Source organism: Neolamprologus brichardi, chromosome 4 (assembly GCF_056152115.1).
Source record: "Neolamprologus brichardi isolate AB-2024 chromosome 4, ASM5615211v1, whole genome shotgun sequence".
NCBI classification, from domain to species: Eukaryota; Metazoa; Chordata; class Actinopteri; order Cichliformes; family Cichlidae; genus Neolamprologus; species Neolamprologus brichardi.
Window position 1 is genome coordinate 15465514 of NC_142107.1, and position 22890 is coordinate 15488403.

Consider the following 22890-nt stretch of genomic DNA (forward strand, 5'->3'; position numbering starts at 1 on the left):
CATTTAAATGCACTGCTTACATACACTGGTATAAATATTGATCTTCGATTGATGGAGGTCAGCAGATTGTCCCGAATAGCGCTTGTCTCTTGCTTTTATGGATACGGTTATACATTACCATTATCAGTGGCAGCTCTGTTGGGAATAAAACCTTTTACCCTTTAACGTGAGCGCCTTCTCCATTTTCCAGAGCAACAAGATAGTCTTTACTTTTGTTTCTTCTCTAAAAATAACCCAACAGACTGTACGCAAGAGCTCTATGGGGACGGCTCCAAGCTCTCAGTGATGTCTGGACATGAACACGTACTCCTCAAGCTTGAGATGGTAACTCAAAGCAACGACTATCAGCCTCAGATAGGTAAAAATGATAAAGAATGGTCTTTTAGATGTCATATCAGATGCTATAAGACTCTTTCTCAGCTGACATGATTTGGCCAATTTGTTGCTTTTGTTTTCTCTCACGGAAATGCCAAGTGAGCAGACAGGGGGCAAAGCATAATGGATGTGCAAATAAATGGTTTAAATCCCCCCCAGTGCTGACAGTGCTCACTGAGGAGAGCAACCACCCATCCACCATATAGAGACAGGATGGACCAGAACAGAGGGGGGGGGGGGAGAGAAAGAGAAAGAGAAGAGAGAGAGTGCTGTGGTGAAGCCAGTGTTTGCCGTCGAACTCCAGCAAATATGAGGATGGGGAGATAATGGCCCACACTGCACAGGATGACTGAACCTCCGCAACTATGAATTCTCTCCTTTTACGATGCTTTCTGACTGAAAAAAGAAACAAAAAAGAAAGAAAGAAAAACTGAAGCAGAGAAAATCTGGACAGCAAAGGATCGCTTATGCCTTTTGGATATGTCCAACCTTTCTTCAGCATCCTGATCTATTAAAGATAGGCTTCTGAGTCCTGTTAAGCCTTTTAGTTAAAAAGAAGAAGAAGAAGAAGAAAAATATCTCCACCGAGGAATTGCTGAAGACTTCTGCGCTTGGTGTGCGCACAGAGATGCTGTAGCTCTACACGAACCACGATAGACTGAGTACTTTAATGGAAATTGCTTGGAAATTTGAGCTCTGCTGAAAAAACATACGGACAGCAATAATACCACACAGAGAAAGAGAGAGAGAGAGTGCGAGAGACAGAGAAAGAAAGCGGGGAGAGCCAGCGCCGGCGATCTGTGTGTCTCTGCAATAAGTGGCTAATAAAAAGCAATAAATTCTCTAAAATAAATACAGTCATCTGGTTGTGCGCCATGGGCGATGAGGCGTCAAACTTCAGGAGAAGCAGGAGGACCGGTGTCTCATCACCAAAACCCCGAACTGGTGAGGATCACGGCAGACTGGAGATTTGGGGATAAACTAAAACTGATCTCCACCGAGAACAATGAGATTATTGATTTTTGGATGACTTGTCAGGTTACCACTGTGGCAGTTTTTTGATGTTATTCAGAAAACAGCATAGAGACCGGTGCTGCGCTGGACTTGGTCACTTTGGTTTGTTCTCTCAGAGATCAAATGGCAGAGAGGGACATGACATGTTTTGTTTTGTGCTTGAAATAAGCGAATACAGCCATATTATTTAATCAAGAAGTTAAAAAAGATTTTTTTTTTCTTTTTTTTCCTTTTTTTTTTTTGTTGCACTATGATGGAACCACCACCATGTTCGAAGAAGAGCCTGTCCCTGTCGCTCCCGGTTCCCCGGGAAGGACAGGCGACTCTGAAACCTCCGCAGCATCTTTGGAGGCAACCCCGGACCCCGATCAAAATCAAACACCGGGGGTACTCCGACACGGACCGGCATCACCACCGGCACATGGAGCGCTCCGACGCCGTGGATACGAGCGACAGACCGGGACTGAAAAAGTCTCGGATGTCCTGGCCATCCTCCTTCCACGGGACCACAAACACATCCATCGGAAATTGTGTCGGGAACAAACGGTAGGCGAGAAAGAGATGCATTCCAAACATCCCAATAATAGCCCATGACAGCCCACAAGGCATATGCGTAAACGGGGGAGGGGTGGGGGCATTTTAATGAGTGCGTAATAACGCAGTGCGCCTGAAGGGTTAACTGATATGAAGCGCTTTCTATCGAGAGGCGGGACGCGTGGGTTTTCGGTACAGATGCGTTATGCGTCTTTGGATAGACTCTGTCAGATGGGTTTGAAGCGCAAACCAGGCCGCCCACTCGAAACGCAGGAGCACCTTAACAATGTTGAGAGCTTCAGCATACTAGTTGATAAGTAACATGACGCTCGGTGGTTTTAATGGCATCAAAGGTCTGGTGTGTGCGTTCATGCGTGCAAGACAGAGATATCGCCGGCGTGCGCACTCCGGGACTGCATCAGTTTGTTCTCAGAGGGCGGTTTGGGGCTAGGTGGGCGTTGGAGCAAAAAAAAAAAAAAAAAAAAAAAGTGCCCTGCTGATGAACTCCTTATCAAGACAGTCCCTAAATTCAAGTGTAGGTCTCCCTGACCTTTGACCCTCTTTCTGTGGTGAATTGAATTGGTGGGCTAAAAAATAGGATGCAGTGTTACCTGGACTTGTGTCACAGAAATGTCACACAGATGGCTTCAGACAGCATCTAGCTGGCACACACTGCTGCTCTGTGATCAGACATGACAGTAAAAAATTCACTGCCTCATAACTGGAGGACAAACACAGCACACCTAAACTGCACTAGCACTTAAATCAAATTAAGCAACGGATGTTAATCAAACAGATTTGATTAAAGGCATTTCATTAAGTGAGTCGTGGAACTGCATGATTATGATACGATTACTTTGTCCTCACTCAACAAACGCTCCATTTATCCTCTTAAGGAGACACTGAGAGTGCAGCATAAGGATGTTTTGTCCAGTGTTATCGCCTTTTTTTAAAAACTTATAACAGCAAATAATTTACAGCCTGGTAACATAGAGTTTGTCTTGGTTGTGACTCTTTTTCTTTTTTATTCTTGTCTGTGAAAGAGTGACTGTCATGGAGAGAAAGACGAGGGCTTTCCTGCTTATGCTGGTTTTTAGTTTGCTCCCTCTTCCCTTCTTTTCTCAGTATGACCTGAAGTCCCCTGATGTTCCTCCAAGTCAAGGTGTTAGTTTACATGTTGGACTGCTTAGAGCTGCCTTATTATCCTCCTAAACTTTTCCCATGCACTCATGAAGCACAAACATGCCTCTACCACATTAAACAAGAGGATTGTCACACTGATGACACATTTACGGCTGTGTGGTGGGTCCCGATGGGAATGTGGGGGTCTAGCATTTTTTTTCTTTTACTCGTTGTCTCTCCAGTTTTTTTTTCTTTTCAATGCCACAGACGGCCTTCCCGGCAGGCCCCTGGGAGAAAGGCCAACTCCAGCTGACTGGAGGAAGGACTGATTTGTATTTTAGTCCCCAGGACACGCTCTGAGGCAGTCCAATCTTTAGTGCATTGGGACTGACTCTGCCTGCCCTTCTCCTTCTGTGGGCGGCAAACCATGAGAGGGCAGAGAAAGAGAGATAATTCGATTCCAACAAGCTCAGTTTTGAGGGCACACGGAGCTGGCTCCAACTGTGTGTGCGTGTTCATGTGTGCGTGTATGTTCCTTAGCACATTCGTAAAGTGATGTGTGCGATCAGTGGGTGTTTGTGCTACACACTGGTCAGGAAGGAGGGTGCACGGAGGAATGGAGGCTGCTAGTTGAATGTTGTGTGTCACGGATGGTGGTGAAATGTGTGTGGAGGTATTTATGTGTGGGCTGTGCACAGGTTAGTGTCTGACCTGTAGCCCATATGGTTTCCAACATGCCTTGTTTTACCTCTTTTCACATCAATGGGAGGTCAGAGGTATTTCCACTGTGCTGAAGCTATTTTTTATTATTTTCACATACTGCAGCGACTGTAAATTCTGCCTCTTTGCTTATGTCCATATAATGGATGCTTCAAGCAGATGCCTCATCGCTTCACTGTATTTATAAACATCTATGTTGATCCAGCAGCGCTGTGCTCTTTCGCTCAAGGCTAACTTGCATTGAGCGTGGCCTATGGAAGGCAGCTTCATGCACATCTGCTTTCACCGCTCTGAATGCTCTTATTTACATGCAGATGTCTGGAAATTTTCCTCAAAGTACATTTTAAACAAGCTCTCATTTAAGGAGCCATCCATTCAACAATCAGAAGGTGAACAGTCTGAGATAACTAAGTATATTTTCACAATATGTCTCAGTAGAAGGCCAGGAGAAATAGGAAGGCTGTAAATCTGACCTCTTGCTAAGATTAAATGACATTTTGGACAATCACTCTCATGATCTGATCCTTTCTTTGGGACTTGCAACACAATGTGTCTTGCAGCAAAATACAGCAACAAATTAGACCCCCTCCCCCCTGTAATTTTCACACTTAATATAGCCATCCAGTGAGGCGGATTGGACCGGCTCTTGCTCGCTGTATATTTGAGGCCCCTGCTCCAAGCCCCATCATATGGCAAGGAAGTGACCAACAGTTAGAGCCTAAAATCTGCTTAGATTTAAATGTTCTGAAGGCATCGCAAATTTAGCAAACATGAATCGGTGACAGGTTGAGATGGTTCTAAGTTTTAATGTATGCGAATTCAATGTTTTTAGCTTTGTACAAACACAATAAGACCAAATGTACCAGATAAGGATTCCTTTTCCAGAAGAGTGGAAGAATAATTGGTCTTTGATTTGTTGCGTGCTGACTGACCCGGTGGAAGACCTTAAGGAGTCGGTCAGCGCCTCATCTGGAGGAGGTTTCAAGAGATCAATGAGCCTGAGAGCTTCTGGTGAAATTGTTTCGGACAGGGTTCAGGGAACTGTAATAGAAACCCTCACTATTGATAAAAAAGCACTCCCAACAGTCTCCAGTCTAGCGGATGGGGGGATACACAAAAGGGATTTTTGCATAACTGTTTGAAGAATCCCAGTCTGCAGCTTTTCTACTTCTATCCTACAAAATGGCAGTCTTAGTGGCAATCAGCTTCCCCCCCAAAGAGTGTCAGTCTGCCTCCTCTGCATTTCCCCGATGTCTTTTGTTCAACAGTCTTGTCATGGCTTTTGTCAGAGGACGTTAATATGAACGTATCAGCCATCAGGTCCCATGCCTAATGCGCTCTGGGAAGTTCCGACATGAAATGAATGACTGACACTGAACGAGTAACAGCTCTTCCCGCAATTCAGTTGCTATGGTTACTTGTTTTGTGCATTTGTAGAATAGATTTCATTTACCCAAAAAAGGCAAAGCCTAAGGCACTTGATGGGCTCGACTGTATAATTTGTCAGTACGTAGCAGATCCCGCTGGATGTGCATCATGACTTGTATGTTCATAAGGTGAAAAAGGGAATATTAATGCATCGCAGCTGAAGAACTGAAGGCTTCAGATTGAAGTTTGATCACAGCAACCTCTGCGACAATTTCAAACCAAAGCCTTGCTCACTTCCTCACCTACCACATATGCATTCTTTATACCCCCCCCCCCCCCCTTCCCCCCTCCTCCCTCCAACCGAGGGATCTAGTGCTGATTTGTAAGCTGTAGCTGCTCTTTTCCCTGCGTGACTGGCCGGCTGCCATAATAATTTAGCTCATAATGAGGTACAGCTCCAGTTAATTACCACAACAGCAGTATTTTGCTGTTGATCATACATTTGCATTTCTAACACAGGAGATCCAAAAAAGTCTCATACAGAGAGCATTCAGGAACTTCCCCACCAAAAGCGTTTTAATAGCGTTAAGTAATAGACCTCTTATCTCATTTAGGTAGTGGAAGCATCTGTTTAGGCTACAGATTGCGCTCTTCTGTGAATACATCGTGCTTTCTCGCTGCTCTCAGCACTAATTAGTATCTGGAGGCAGTACACGGACTGGAACCGTGCTCGCTGCGCTTTAGTTGACTCAGGCGGATACCCCAGGTAAAACCTTCCTCAGCAATGACGCCGAACAGATGTCTGCTCAAAGGGAATGTATAGGTCCCCTCATTCAAGGTCCCTCTTTGTGTTTGTTCTCTGCTCGTCGCTTTGTTTGCCTGCAGACTCTCCCACAGACACTCGGGCTTCCTGTAACCACGTTTAGTGGCGTCAGCTAAGCTTCAAGAATCGACTGGAAACCTTGGCGTCTTTGCATTTTAATTGATTTCACACTGAATCTTCTCAGAGTTGTGATACACCAGTCATTTGTTGTTTTTGTGTGTGTGTGTGTGTGTGTGTGTGTGTGTGTGTGTGTGTGTGCTTTTTAACAAGTGCGGATGGGCAGAGATCCCAGTAAGAGGAAACAAAGTGAGCATCGGCATCAAAAATCCAAGTTGCACAACAAGTCCACCTGTTATCCACGATTATCTCCGTGTTTGGTGCAGCTGCTTACATTTAGTCTGTAACAGCCCCTTAGTCCCTATTCCTTTTCACGCTCATGTTCATTAAATCGCCTTTTTGGAACTTTCTGACACAGTTGATTATGCAATACTTTCTTTTGCCTCTTTCAACATGCCCACTATGATGATGATAAGCCTCATAATGGCTATTTTTTTCCTTTTCTTATCTAATTATACTGTTTGAATCAGTCTTTTGTCCATTAAAATAACAGTCTTTGATTGCTGCATGTCTCTCTTTTTGATCCCCTATCCTCTCAGTGCTTCCTTTCACCTCAGAGTAAATGGAGAGTATTGATTCCATCTCTATTTCTGCTCTCTGCTTTGTCTTTCCATTGTGTGGCCCGTCCCGCTGGTTCCCAATAGCGTCGAGATGCTTTCTGATAGCCTTCTTCTTGCTTACAGCGGCATTAAGCACACTATCATAAATCTATTATTTCACCCCCCACCTCCTCAAAGCCATATCTGAATCTCAAACCTTTACATCCTGGCAGTGAAATGAACTGCCCACCGCCAACAGTGTGCAGCGCCTCATCTCTTCCTACATTCTTCCCCATAAAACGGGGTTTTTATACTGATGTGATTTTTAGTTCTTCATGCTCCAGTCGCTTCTTGAAAAATCACAGACTTCAAGGGCATGGCAGGCACAAACACCTTCATCACATGGCTGGAAATCAGCTGCCACTAAAAAAAGAAGTTCAAACAGCCTTTGCATCAAAGAGAAGTTGGGGAAAAACAGCATCCTAATCATGCTGTGAGATTAAAATGCACACAGTACTCTGTAAAGCTTCCTGTATGGATTTACAATCACCCATTTCCTTGGATTTAGTTTTCGTCTGATACAAAAAAATAAATAAATAAAGCGTTTCTTTTTTAGTAGTAATAGTAATTTATTCTTCGAGCCCAAAGGCACTAAGGGGAACTAAAAGGAAAAACCTTTTAGTGTAATCAAATCGCCCACTTCATACCAAGAAAAAGGTCTTTATTGCTGAGACTTGGGAGTATTTAAATGTCAAAATGTGCAGCGTATTCCATTTCACAATAAGTGCTAGTCTTTCACCTCTCAGCAAACAGTTCAGCTTGATAGAAAACGGCAACATGATGCCCATGTGTGAGATTCCCTATAAGATAGAGCGACGAATAACAATATTGTGTCCATGTGGTGCTCAAGCAGGTGATACACCATCAGTCAGAACCAGCTGGCGGTCTCTGATGATGTCGCAAAGGGGGCAACCCCCCTGAAAAGCGCTTTAGGCTGCTGTCTCAGTGCAGAGCTGTCTGAATGAGTGAGTCTGACAACCCCTCTGTCAGCGGCGTGTCAGCGCAGCACGCGTTCAGTGAAGCAGAGAGCACAAAACCGTAGCCACCTGTTGAGCAGAGCACTGTGTCGGACTAATGTGAGGCATGTCAGGAATGCTCAAAGAGTGCCGAGTTTAAATTAAGAACTCGCAGCAAATTACGGCTGGAGCAGATGAAGGTGTGCACCTAGAGGCCGCACTCGTCACGGGGGGGATGCTCACGCTTGTGTTCAGCTGCCCGCTGATGCCAACATCTCATCTGAAGTATCGCTTCCAGGCCTCGTGCCCCAGGACAGAGCTCCCGCCCAAAACTACTGGCTCAGTTTCAGCTATATGGATGACTACGGAAGTCTGTCATACGTGTTTAGAGTAACAGATGGCTTTAATGCTGGCTTAACGTGTCACAGACTTGTACACTAAGGCAACAAATACAACCAACGCTTTGTTCAGACTCTCATTTTTTTATTCTGTTTACGGCATAAATCATACTCGTAGGTGTTGACTGTATATCATTATTATTATTGACAGATATAGAGCGCCTGGGACAGAAATACAGCAGGAAATAGATTGTTTTTTGCCCATTCCCAGTCTGACTCAGCAGCACTATTACTGTGTGAGCTTGATTGGAAAAATGCTGAAAACAACAGTAAATAATATCCAGTTGCTATGAAAAATATAACAGCATGAGAGCTTGCTAAATATGTTTCATAGTGTGCTAATTTAGAAAGCCGAGGTGGGTGGTGATGGTGGTAATATTATAGCTACAAATTATCAAGTAAAAAAGTAGCAAATGTACTTAAAAAACTTGAATAGTCTTTGAGATTTTACAAAAAGATAAAAAGAAAATGAATCACATCTCTTTATATTGTAAGGCTGATTCAACCTCATCACTCCACACATGCCACATGCATAGGGAGGAGGTGCAACAGTAACTGATACACAAAAGCTATCACCTCATTCAAATCAGATTCGGAAGAATAATCCAGATCCATGGCAGTGTCTCCTCAGATGACCCAAGTGTTACTAAGGCTTTAACCTCTTTAACATCGATGTTCTTCTATGTGCACGTTGGAAATAGGCGATTACAAAGATTGCTCTGATTAGGTCGTCCCCTGCAGGAATGACACTTGACAAAAAAAACACCCACCACTAATTATTTCTTTATAATTTCTAACAGTAGTCTCAAAGAATGATCAAGTTTTTAAAAAATAATTGAGTGTTTTTGGGTAGTAGTTAAATATAAAACACACAATTTTTTCAAGGTGAAATAATAATTTGTTATTTTAACAGTCAAAGAACAATAGTGCAGAAGAAAGTAGTTTCATGTGAAAAAGCAAAACCACCGTTAAATTTAAACTGAAAGTATTGTGCAAAAGTTTTGAGCCACCTGTCATTTCTTCATATTTTGCTTCCCAAGGGCCAGACTTTCTTGTGAAGTGTTATTTAAAGTGATTTTTAGAGGTCTTTCAAAGCTTTTCTTTGCACATTGGGTGCTTTTTTTTACTCATTTTCAGTCCAGTTCTCATCCATCTAACCACTTTCAGAGAAATTTTATTTTTTTTATGTTTATTTGTTGAACTATTTAACTTTGACCTATGAGTTGTTCAAGCATAAAAAGCCTTAGACTCAAGAGATGAACCAGTGTTGATTCTCAGCATAACAGACAACTTAGCAAGGAGCCAGTTTTAAATTGTATCTTTAGGCACTTTGTTCCAAGCAGCCTGTCACAAAATACATCCTTTGCTCCAATTTCTTTAGCTAAAGCTATAAAAGATGCTGACGATAACATAATTTGACAGGCATAAAAGAGTATTTTTGGTATACTGGTAGGTATCAGCTGAAAATGTGGCTTATCTCAGCATTGTGTGCAATGCATCCTTAATAAAATCTGAGGTAACTGGACAAGTGGAGGACACCAAAGAAGAAGTGGCAAAAGAAATAGAAAAGAATCCAGCTAAGATGTGAAACAAACCTGATAGATGGATCTGGACCTTCAGTTGGTCCATCTGCTTTTTGCTGAACCCTCGTCAGAATTTCAGCCAGTGGTGTTGGGGATTATGAGAAAATTTATGGAACTATGAATGGAGAAAAGTACTGTTAAGTTTTGATCCACCATGCAATACCACGTAGAAAGCATCTGATTGGCAGCGGCTTTATTTTTCAGCATGAAATGATCCCGAACAAACTGCCAACACAGTAAAAGCATACCTGGAAAGAAAAAACACACAATGGAACACAATCAGTCACAGATTGGCCTCCCCAAAGCCCGAACCTCAACATTATTAAACCAGAGAACAGAACAAAAGGCAGCCAAAATCCAAAGAAGAGCTTTGAATGTACTTCACGAAGCCTGGAGAGCTAATCCTGAAGACTACTTAAAGAAATGACAGGAAAGCTCCCCTAAGAGGGTCCAGACTGTGTGGGAAAAATAAATATGGTCCCAAAAATCAACATCTAAGATTATTAGAATTGTACTCAGCATTTGCCTTATACACTGTCTTTTCATGTATGTTTCAATAAATGTGCACGTTATTAACTTCCTCAGGAGAATATAAAGAAATGAGGGGCAGCTCAAGCATTTTCCACAGTGCTGTACACGCAGCGAACACTGAACCAGGGTTTACAAATGAAGAGGAACTAACAAAAATAACCTTGTGCTGTAGCCTTATTACAGAGTAAGAAACAAGCAGCGAGACAGTTTTTGAAAGAGAATGCTCCAAGCCTGCAAATGAACAAATCATTCCTCAAATAAAGCAGGATATTTTCAGATTCATTTAATAATTTAAATTTCTCTTAATTTAATATCTTTAGTTTGTCAGAATGCTCAATGCCAAATGACTGTCACTGCCCATTATATGTTATAATGACTCACAGTGCCTGGCCAGAGTATCAACAATAGCCTGCACTTTTCACTTTACAATACTGCAGATATGGCAACGCCAGCTGAACAGATTGTTATGCTGCTTCTTCTCAAGGTCAAGGTAAAATTGGTTTTTTTTTCTGTCTTTTATTGCTGCTAACAGGGAAAGATTCAGCAACATATAGAATTAAAACACATACAATAGGTTTGTGTGAGGAATATATGTGTACACAGGGGGAAAAAAACCATCTGTGGAGCTGCAACAAGGCTTGTGGGAACACTTGTGCATTTTACATAATGCATGAAGCAGCTTATGATTTATAGCTGACTGAAGGTGTGGTAGGCAGATGCACAACTCGGTTTTCTCAGTTAGAAAAAGAGCTGCAGTTCCAGCTCCTGACCCCTGCTAGATCAAGTGTGAGCAAATATGTTCGCACATTAAAAAGCAACAACATTCAGGTTGTTGGAGGGCAGAAAGGGAGAGAAAACACACACACATGGCTTGAGGGCTCGGGGTATTTTCATCTGATGCTACTTTTCAGTTCAAGGTGACGTGATGGAGAGCATATATATATATATATATGCTCTCCATCACGTCACGTCACAATATGCATATACATATACATATATATTTTTTTTTTCTTGTGCAGGGTCCAGAGCAGTTTTTCACTTATATCATCCATCATACAGTACACTGTGCCTGAATGGTGTTTTCTAATGATGCTGACGCAGGCTGGGACGTGTATTTTACCCCTAACAAAGCCAGAGTAATTAGCAGCAGTGTAGTCCGAGTTCTCTCTCTCTTCCTCAGCAATCCTGTCTCAGCCTCTCTCTCTCGTTTTTGTTGCTGTTTGTTTGTGCATCAAGGGATTATTGTGATTACTTATGTGATTTGGGGGTTTTCTTATGAGGGGTTTCCATAAAGAAGAACAGAACTGAGTTTTCTCTCATTCAATGCAAGTTTTCCCTCCCCTAAGCTTCTCATTTGTGTTGTTGGGGGTTTTTTCCCCCCAGAAAATGCTTGAAAGATTTCTGGTGCAATCCACAGAACTGACAGTGCACGGCTAAAAGTTTCCCAGTGTCCCTTAGCGAGAGTACCTAATCCTCACATATTTTGCATCAGCAGAGTCTGAAGTCACAGACAGACAGCTAAAATCAGCTGAATCCAATCAGAGAAATGTGTTGGTTTTGCGTGGGAGGGGAGTGTGCCCTGGTGTTCACAGACCACAGTCCGTTCCTTTGCGTCACACAGGTGGGACATTAGAAGCCCATGCTACGGGGAAGGTGTGAAGATAAAAAGACTGGAGAGGAACAGAAGGTAAATGTGGCAAACAAGGAGGCGCACATGTGTCTAGGGGATACAGGCAGAGAGCTGCTGTCTTCACAGATCAATGGCAATTGTGTATTTTGTCACATCAGATTTGATGCAAGACCTGTCTGCAATTGGTCGTGTCCCTTGCTACTCACGGGTGGAGTTTCACAAGCCAGTGATGCTGTGCTCATGAACGCCGGTCTTTCTTTCTCAGGGTGCTATAAATGGGGGTGGGGGGAATTGAAGCCTCCAGCTGTCAGTGTAATGAGATTAAACCAGACCAGCCTCAGCTCCCAGTGTTTTATTGAACTTTATTTCAGTTTCCATTCTGTTTTTCAATATGTATAAGGAAGATATTGAATGTGGCTGCTTCTGCGCACTAGTCCAAGAGCATCTGGTTGTGCATCAGTGTGAAGTGTGCGATTGTGTGTGTGCATTGGAGGACAGAAACAGAGAGATAATGTGAAAGACATGTGTGAGTATGTGTGTAATGTCCTCACTTCACACCCTGCAGGGCATGGTGCATCTCCTAAAGATGTGTTCAAGACGTCGCACCGCCACGAAACTTTGATTTGGTTTCCAAGCTTTCCGGCCTTTTCCAGCAGTTTCCACACGGCGCATGGCAAGGCCTGTCTGGTGCTGCCAGTGGAAAAGTAATGCTTAACCGTGGCGCACGAGGCCTGTGCATTGCTTTCGTTGAATCCTGGTCTGCGAAAGGCAGACAGAAAGCCACACTGGCATAACGATTGTGGCTGCAAGTCTGTGTGCGAGCATGTGCTCGTGTGAATGCTTTTGTGAGACGGAAAGTGTCTGGGGACTCGCAGAGTGGGAGACATCCATTCTGTTTGGACATACTGCAGAGTCTCACAGCCCATATTCCCCAACTCTGACGTTTTGGAACGGTCTGCCAGTCTGTGACTGCTTTTTCTATCACGCCACTCAGGCCTCATTACCCAGTCGCAGCTTCTTCCTCCATCATTTTGCCATCAGTCAGGGGGCACTTGGCTCCCCAGGTTCACTCATTTCTCTGCTGATAAATATATGTTACTCATCTCCTGCTTTTTTCCCATTAGAAGAGAACATAACACTATTAACATCTTCAGCACCTTTAAGACTCATCATAAGAGCCCATTCATCAGTGGTCGGTGAAAGAAAAAGACAAATGGAGAAGGTGATAGGGGAAAAATACAGCAGGAGCAATGCTTCTTTGCATTCATATTAGAGGTAAATATGGAGATGTTCACAACTGAAATACATCTACAAATGTGTATGTACGTGTGAAAATGCAGAATGTGAAGGTATTTCACAAGATTATTTGGTTGGTTCATGGTTTCCATCTCCGAGTCCGAGTGGTTAAAGGCTTCATTGGTTAAAATAGTGGAGAGCAAAAGAGGTACGCACCAATATAGTCGTGAAACTGCTGAGTCTCATCTGACAACAATTTTGTAAAATTAATCTGTATTCATATGGAGACTGCAAACAGTAGCCTGGCTCAGATATCAGTTATTCTGATATCAACTGGCTACACCGTAAACCCCAGAACATTGGCAGCTGCCCCCAGAGGCTAAATAACAAGACTAATGGCCCATTTTCAGTGACTGCACCATTTGTCATGTAAAATCGTGGGAAAATGAGAAGTTGCTGCAGCCAGTGGTTCTGGCATCAGAGTAAAAACAAACAAATAACTAGCTCCAGTCCCCTGTTGGAGGCGAGGTGGATTTCCAAGAGCTCCAGCAGTAAAATGGTGTCTAGTTAAAGATAATCAACAAAATCAGTGAGTCTGTTTAAAAATTGTATGAGATTAATATCAGCTGGTCCACCTACCAGTGCTACTTGGAATTTGTATTAGAAGAAAAGAAGCAAAACTACCAGTAAATATATATACTTACTGGCCACATTAGATAGACCCATTTAACTGCTCATCAAGTGGGATACGGCTATCGCTAGGGTTTACAGAAAATTGTACGGAAAAGAGCTATATCCTGTTCTCTTGGAGGACATGCCTTGTTGATGCCAGAGGCCAGAGGAGCTTTGAGCTGATAGGAAGGCAGCAATAACTTTCTAATGAATAATATACCCACTCGTTATAACCAAAGTATGGAGAAGAGGATCTCTGAATGCACAATACATAGAACCTTAGAGCTGATGGGTTACAGCAGCAGAACATAGGGTCCTGCTCCTGTCAGCAACAACTCTCACTCGCTTGCCAAAACTGGACAATAGAAGACTGAAAAAAAAAATCCTGCCTGATCTGATGAGCCTCAACTTCTGCAGCAGCACTTAGTTGGTAGAGTCAGAATTTGGTGTAAACAACATGAAAGCATGGATCCATCCTGCTTTGCATCAAAGGTTCAGACTGATGGTGGTGGTGCTATGATGTGGGGGATATTTTCTTGGCACACTTTGGGCCCCTTACTACCAAGTAAGTTTAAATACCACAGCCTACCTAAATATTGTTGCTGACCATGTCCATCCCTTTATGAGCACAGTGTACACATCCTCTAAGCTTCCAGCAGGATAATGTGCCAAAGATTTCTTGAACATATCAAAGAGTTTGCTGTATGCAGCAACTATGTGATTCTCTCATGTTAATAAGGATGCCAATCTCTGAGGAATGTTTCCAGCACCTTGTTTAATCTATGCCATGAAGAATTAAGGCAGTTTTGAAGGCAAACAGAGGTCAAAGCCAGCAAAGTGGTTGGGGAGTCTGCAGAATTACCATAGATGAATTCAATTGCCCAGCAAAAGTGACAGCGACTCTGACGCTTCAGGATTACGACAAGACATGTCAGATTATTTGCATCATCCATCATCCATTGGAAACAGGCCTGAGAGATGAGATGTTCCCACACTGTTTTATTGTTGTTTGTCAGATTTTATTTTTCATTATCAATGCAGTATTCCTGTCAGGCACCTATGACCATATTTAGGTAACAGATGGGTTATGGGTGAGTGGACAAGACTTTTGGTCAGGTCTTGATGGGACAAAGTTAGACGGAGGCTGAAAACCTTAAGCGTGACTTGATGTAGGGAAAAAAAAGAAAAGTGGAAAGGACACATTTGAATTGGGGAACACAAGTTTAATACTGCAGTGCTTGTGCTCAAAAAAGGGAGAAGAAGAAGGACAAGAGGGCAGTGAATGACATCAGAACAAAACTGACAGACAGATTGACTCATCAGACAAGCATGTCGCATTCACTGCCAGGCTGCATGGCAGTGGCCCTGATGCAGTTTCAGAACAAATTAATCCACGCAGATAAGGCTGCCTTCTTCGCACTAATGATATCTTACTGCTATTTAGGATAATCACGTTGATTTCCTTATTGTTCTCTTACTAAGATGATTCTCACAGGTACTGCCTATTTCTTATTATTGTAATTATTAAAGTACTATAATTGTTTCACAGCTTTTCTTTTACTGCCCCCATGAAATACAGAGCGTCTTCTATCTATGGGGATGTAGTTTAGCTGAGATATTATTTATATTTTGAGGCTATAATCTTAAAATATAAATAGACTTCATGTAGTATCATCAGAATAACTTAAAGCACCATTGGTTAATATTGGATATTTCTACCATGGTAGGTGCATTATTCTAGAAATGCATCAGTTGGTTGCAACATCTAGTTGATGGATGGTTGTTGAATTTGGTCTAGAAGTTTACAGAATTCATTCGAGTGCAATACTTTGACAAAAAATTAAATTTTGATACCTAGAAGTTGAATTGTAATGGCTATGCTATCCAAACTTTTCATCGTCTTAGCTCTAGCAAGATCAGAATTTCAGCTTTTACAAAATAACTTACATTTTAAAAAGACTAATGGCGTTCCCATTTAGTCTCAGCTGTGCTCATTTCCAAATGTTAGCATGCCCTGTACTCTAAGAGAAGGCAGTGGACATTAGAAAGGGGGAAAAAAAAACACATTTTCTACCCGTGTTGTCATGAGCACGTTAGCATGGTGACATTCATTTTGAGTTCAAAGCAATTCTGCGCTTCTCAGAGCTGCTAGCATTACTTTATGCTGTTATATTTAAAATGGGTCAAATGACTATGAAAGATGTCACATGACAAACAGTTATGCTAAGGTCTGCACGGTGTCAGCTCAATGTTTGGGATTTTTCTGCCACTCAATTTTCGTTTTTTAAGATCAGAGATGATGTGCTTTGATTATTTTCTTAAAAATCAGCTGCCTTTAGCACTGCAGTTGGATTTAACGTGAAAGGCAACACATCGAAAGAGGCAAGCAGTTCTTCGGTGCGCATGCTTTTGCTCAGCCACGCCACAAATGCACTAAAGGACAATTCAGAGCATCAAGCTAAATGGGCCATTTCACCGGGTGTTCAAATCAACCTTGTACGCTTTCACACTCAGCTGCACCCCTGCTCGGCATTTGTTTTCGCACCAAATTATATTGGTAATTATCCATCATTCCAGGGTAATATACAGCCAACCATCTTTGTGCTTTGGAATATGTATGACGAATTGGATGCCAAGACTGGTTATGAGTGTGCAGCTCATTTCGAGACTGAATTCGTGGTGACAGCATTTGAATTTACAGAAATGATATGGAAATTTTTAGGTCATGGCATTCAGATAGATAGATAGATAGATTAGCGATCAGTGGAAGTGAGCAAAAACACAGATGGAGGATAGTGAGATGGTGGGGAAGAACATAGACAGAGTGACACAAAGGTAGCACTGGATGACTCACACTCTTCTCTCATTCTCTTCATCTCTCTCCAGTCTGGATTAAAATAAAAGAGGCCCAGCAGCCCCAGCCTGCAGAGAGGGAGTTGTGCACTCCATCTCAGAGATAGGGTGATGTGCTAAAAATACCACTTCTTGTGTGGGCTTGTTGGGGAGGAAGGAGGGGGGCAAAAGAATGGGGAGGGAGGTTTATGGATTTGGTGGTATAGTACAGACACTAGTGATATCACTACTTTCCACAGTCCAGCCCTATCGCATTTCAAGCTCGTCTTTCCTTTTGATCTGTGCTCTATAATGTTCACTAATTGCGCCTTGTAAAAGCACTCTTCCACTTTCGAGGAACGCTGGTCAGTGCAATTAAAATCTAGTTCATTACGCCAAAGTCTGCTAGAAACTGCTTTTATCTTGCTGACCCCCATTCCTTCTGCGAATCACACCCCCCACTGCTCACGTCTCTCCTTTGAGAAACTCCATTAAACATCAAAAGTGAATCAATATCAATTTATTGCTCTCGCTGTTGCGTACACACCAGTTTCTCTTCCTGTCAAGGAGTTGCTCCCACAGCTCCCAATTCATCTGGATTTTCAGTAGCGGGAAACTAAACAGGACACCAAATGAACACGTCTCACCATCTGTCATCTCTCAGGATGGTTCTCCTCGTCAGCTGATCCATCTGTTTAGCTCGGCTTCAGTCTCTACAACAGCAGAGAGGAGCAGAAGTAAAGCGGAGCTTCGTTACACGAACATACACGGAGCTTGCTAAACGGAACAATCCTCATTAAGTGGACCGCTATGGTTCCCCGCCCCGATATTCGGAAATTAAAATGTTAGAAACAGCGCTGCAGAGTGGGATTCAAAAAATACTTACCTTCCACACCTAACAGCCTCTGGGATCTCAGAAGGGATTTGCATATGAAAGGGTAGGGATCTCCGTGGAGGACGGAGGATGAGGAGTGAAGAAAGGAGAACAAGTCAGGAGACAGGAGGGGTTTCTGGTTGAGCTGGGTGTACAAAACTCTGTTGTAATTATTCATTGTGCACACAACCAGAGTGAGAAAGGATATCGATGGGACGAGGCACTTATAAGTAACAAAGAGCTGTTTGGTCAATCTGTGATAACCCTCTCGCCCTCAGTTACACAGTAATGTATGCTGAAGACATCAGAAAAACAGCAGTCATCTATACTGTGCAGTAAGAACACTGTTTTTTGCTTTCTTTGATTTTACTCTGCATAAGAGACTGCTATTTTTACTGTCAGCATGAAGCGTTATGCTTTAATGGTCTTTTGGCTGACTTCGTCTAGCTCGTTGCATACAAAGACCCCCAGGACATCAGAGCAGAAATTCAATCTAAACATACGGAGAAGTGAAGGAGCGATATTGATGTCCAAATAGTCAAATACCACTGACTGGCTAAGTCATTAATCTGACCCCGGTCCAACCAAGCATGTGTTTCAGTTTCTGATGACAGACTGAAGGCAGGAAGGCCACAAAACAAGCAGGAAATGAAGATGGCCACAGTACAGGCCTGGCAGCACATGGCGTCAAAACTCACAACCAAATAGCAAATATAATAATAACCTATTAAATGACTTCCTGTACCCTGAAATATGGAGTTTCATTTTGATATACAGTTAGGATACAGTTCCAATATTTTTAATCTGATGTTTATGTTAATGTCCTGATATTAAAGCAGAGAGGCAGAATAACTTCATAGTTTCAAATCGAATTAATGTGTACATTGAGCAAAGGAGGGCCACTACATGAAGCATGTTTTCTGATTTTGTGTGTTGTGCTGTTGGCTGTGTCACAAATTCTCAAGCGGAAAGCGACAAAACGGGCTAGTCTCCACCTGTAGACGAGAGACTCCTGTGAGTTTTCAGGAGTTCAGAGATCTGCTGATGTAAAGTGACAGATGCCTCTGGTGGGTTTCGAAGAATACAAAGTGTAAGGCAACCCACAGAGCAGCAGAACCCAGATTCCTCAGGTGAAAGAAAATACTCAAAGCTTTGTACGTGAACCCCTCAATCCCAGTGGAATTTATTTTGTACAGTGCATTAATAGATTAAGAGGGCTGGCAGTGGCTGTCCTTTAACAAAGTGAAGGGCCTGTTGCTTTGCAGAATAAATGCTGATTATCCTGTCTAGTGTAGCTCATAAAATAAATCCCTTTCCTGTGGCATTTGCCAGGTGTGTGATTGCGGCCAGTCCCTCTGGGTTCTTCTTGAAAGGCCTGTGTTGTGCGCACTTTCAGAGGCTGAAGCCAGCTCTGTGTTCGGCCGCCTGGAGTTGGGTTGCGATCCTGTGGGCAGGATAATCTGCTGTAATCTTTGGCTCTCTGATCTGACCACAGCAGAATAGAGCTGGACGGGTGGGATAGACTACCGAGGGAGTGGACAGCAGACATGGCAGGGTTGAACGAGATGAGAGCCACTGTACTGTAAAAAAAACTAAACAAAACAGAGATACCAACCAAGCACAAAAATAAACATGCTGTTTATAGCTTAGAAGTTCAGTATATAGTATTTTCATGCATTAAACACCTTTTGAGTGACAATGTGGTAATGAATTGCAATATCAATATTGTTATTAATGAGTGTTGTCAGGGTTCCTGGGTCGGTGACCCAGTGCTTTCCGTTTTGTTCACGTTCAGTTTATTTCGTCACTTCCTGTTTGTTCCTGTCACCTCGTCTCGTGCCATTAGCCAGATTATGTTCAGCTGTGTACTCACCGGTCTCTCATTATCATCCTCATCAGTCTGTGTATTTAGGTCTTCTGTTTCCATTCGTTCTTTGTCGTGTCATTGATGATGTTCGTGTGATGTTGTCCTCCCCGTGTTCTCTCAGTCAGTCAGCCATTCAGTGTTCCAGCCAGTCAGTGTCCGTTCACCCTCTGTTCCTCCACTCCTTATAATAAACATCCACCAGTCTTCACCTACCTGTGAGTCCTGCGTTTGGGTTCCTTCTTCCTCGCCTCCACACAACGCCTGACAGAATGACACGACCCGTGCCACGAAGACACGATTGGGACCCAGCGGACTCGGACCTCAACGAGCGGCAGGTGGCAGCGCTTTACCGTTGGGCAGAGGTGGTCAGGGGAAAACAGCGGCTCTTCGCGGAGCGAGAGCACGTCTTCGAGGGGACTCGCCTGGCTCTGGGCGGGCCTCGGAGACGCCGCGTTCCCCCACCTGCTGCCACACCTGCCTCGGAGCATTTGCCGCGGAGAGCGGACGTTTCGTGCCGCGTTTCGGCCGCTCCGCTCCTCGTTCGCACACCCGCCGCCTCATTCGCCGGACCTCCACCTTCGCCACGGCACCGCGGCTACGCCTCCCACCTCGACTCAATGGAGGCTACCGCGCCAGAGGCTCAGCTGTTCACCCCGGCCGCTTCCTCTTCCCGAAGAAAGCGGCGCACACGCCGCCATAATATGGACTATTTTCAACAACTCCCGGTGGTGAGTTCCACTAACTGTTTTCCACATCCATCATCTGATTATCCCCATAAAACACATAACAGATCCACCACCGATCCATGGGGAGTTTCCCTCCTGGAGGATGTCGACTGGGAAGATTTTTTCTGCGCTGCTCCCACAAAGACTGTAAATCGTGGTGGCAGAAAAAACAGACCGAACTCTGATAAACCTGCCAGTAGCACACACCCAGTCACCATTTCCACACCCGTCACTCAGCCATTCCCCACCAGCACGGCAGCCCAGATTTGGCCTTCTTCTTCAGCCATTTCACCTCCTCAGATGTCTAGGGCCCGGCCTACACCCACACCGGTGCCAGCTCCCAGGAGGAAGGCAGCTGCGACGCAGTCTACCTCCACATCCACTCTTGTTTCCCGGGTGGGGGTGACTGGTGTCCAGCCACCTCCCGTGCCTGTCCCAGCGCCCAGGCTGAGGGCAGCCTCAACCCAGCCTGACCTCCCTGGAGGCTTGGAAGAGCTCACCGGCCCACCTACTACTTCACCTCTTCATCCACCTCCTGATCCTACCTTTCACGCCCTCGCACTGTCCCTGGTTGGGCTAGCTGAAGTGTCCCCTGCTCAGGCACCAGCCTTATTAGCCCAGGCCGCAATCTTATCCCCCTCGGTAACTCTGTCATTAGCTCAGCCATTAGCATCGCCAACCTCTGTTCATCCCTTAGCTTCCCCACTCCAGTCAGTTCCCTCACCTGCTGTTCAGCTTCCACTCCAGTCAGTTCCCTCACCTGCTGTTCAGCTTCCACTCCAGTCAGTTCCCTCACCTGCTGTTCAGCCTTCACTCCAGTCAGTTCACTCACCTGCTCTTCAGCCTTCACTCCAGTCAGTTCACTCACCTGCTCTTCAGCCTTCACTCCAGTCAGTTCACTCACCTGCTCTTCAGCCTTCACTCCAGTCAGTTCACTCACCTGCTCTTCAGCCTTCACTCCAGTCAGTTCACTCACCTGCTCTTCAGCCTTCAGTCCAGTCAGTTCACTCACCTGCTCTTCAGCCTTCAGTCCAGTCTCCTCCCGTCCTCCAGTCCCCTGTAGTCCAGTCTCCTCCCGTCCTCCAGTCCCCTGTAGTCCAGTCTCCTCCCGTCCTCCAGTCCCCTGTAGTCCAGTCTCCTCCCGTCCTCCAGTCCCCTGTAGTCCAGTCTCCTCCCGTCCTCCAGTCCCCTGTAGTCCAGTCTCCTCCCGTCCTCCAGTCCCCTGTAGTCCAGTCTCCTCCCGTCCTCCAGTCCCCTGTAGTCCAGTCTGTAGTCCAGTCAGTCCCGTCGCCTCCCGTCCAGTCAGTCCCGTCGCCTCCCGTCCAGTCAGTCCCGTCGCCTCCCGTCCAGTCAGTCCCGTCGCCTCCCGTCCAGTCAGTCCAGTCGCCTCCCGTCCAGTCAGTTCAGTTCCTGGACCTGCAGCCACAGCACCCAGAGCCAGCTGTGAGCCCTCCTGCTTGTCAGCCAGGGGCCTCCGCGCCCGCTGGCCCGGCCGCTCTCCCGCCAGGGGCCTCCGCGCCCGCTGGCCCGGCCGCTCTCCCGCCAGGGGCCTCCGCGCCCGCTGGCCCGGCCGCTCTCCCGCCAGGGGCCTCCGCGCCCGCTGGCCCGGCCGCTCTCCCGCCAGGGGCCTCCGCGCCCGCTGGCCCTGCCTGTCTCCAGCCAGGGGCCTCCGCGCCCGCTGGCCCGGCCTGTCTCCAGCCAGGGGCTTCCGCGCCCGCTGGCCCTGCCTGTCTCCAGCCAGGGGCTTCCGCGCCCGCTGGCCCTGCCTGTCTCCAGCCAGGGGCTTCCGCGCCCGCTGGCCCTAAAGCTGTGGCTCCGTCACCCCCGGCTCCCGTGCCGTCACCTGGTCCAGCCTCAGCGTCAGCGTCTGCGTCGCCTGGGCCGGACTCAGCTTCAGCGTCTGCTTCGCCTGGGCCGGACTCAGCTTCAGCGTCAGCGTCTGCTTCGCCTGGGCCAGCCTCAGACTCAGCTTCAGCGTCAGCGTCTGCTTCGCCTGGGCCAGCCTCAGACTCAGCTTCAGCGTCAGCGTCTGCTTCGCCTGGGCCAGCCTCAGACTCAGCTTCAGCGTCAGCGTCTGCTTCGCCTGGGCCAGCCTCAGACTCAGCTTCAGCGTCAGCGTCTGCTTCGCCTGGGCCAGCCTCAGACTCAGCTTCAGCGTCAGCGTCTGCTTCGCCTGGGCCAGCCTCAGACTCAGCTTCAGCGTCAGCGTCTGCTTCGCCTGGGCCAGCCTCAGACTCAGCTTCAGCGTCAGCGTCTGCTTCGCCTGGGCCAGCCTCAGACTCAGCTTCAGCTTCAGCGTCTGCTTCGCCTGGGCCAGCCTCAGACTCAGCTTCAGCTTCAGCGTCTGCTTCGCCTGGGCCAGCCTCAGACTCAGCTTCAGCGTCTGCTTCGCCTGGTCCGGACTCAGCCTCTGCTTCAGCTTCAGCTTCGCCTGGTCCGGACTCAGCCTCTGCTTCAGCTTCAGCTTCGCCTGGTCCGGACTCAGCCTCTGCTTCAGCTTCAGCTTCGCCTGGTCCGGCGGCTGCCGTGTCGCCAGCCTCCGCTTCGCCTGGTCCTGCGGCTGCCGCACCGTCGCCCCAGCCACGTTCTGGACGTCATCGCCTTCCTCGCGGCCGCCCGCCGGACCAGCTCAGCGGCCGCCGCCGCCTTCCTCGCGGCCGCCCGCCGGACCAGCTCAGCGGCCGCCGCCGCCTTCCTCGCGGCCGCCCGCCGGACCAGCTCAGCGGCCGCCGCCGCCTTCCTCGCGGCCGCCCGCCGGACCAGCTCAGCGGCCGCCGCCGCCTTCCTCGCGGCCGCCCGCCGGACCAGCTCAGCGGCCGCCGCCGCCTTCCTCGCGGCCGCCCGCCTGAACTGTCTCGTCTCGGCCGCCGGCCACGCGGCCGCCCGCCTGAACTGTCTCGTCTCGGCCGCCGGC

At 46.2% G+C, this 22890-nt stretch overlaps 1 protein-coding gene across 1 annotated transcript in view; it reads left to right on the top strand.

Moving 5' to 3' along the window:
• Positions 1-655: 655 nt before the first annotated feature.
• pde4a (phosphodiesterase 4A, cAMP-specific) overlaps positions 656-22890 on the top strand; it is a 56349-nt gene continuing 34114 nt past the window's right edge. Inside the window, exon 1 of the mRNA XM_006798128.3 lies at positions 656-1935. Within this exon, the coding sequence (XP_006798191.1) occupies positions 1640-1935 (296 nt within the window). The 5' untranslated portion in view covers positions 656-1639. The remainder of the gene's footprint in view (positions 1936-22890) is intronic.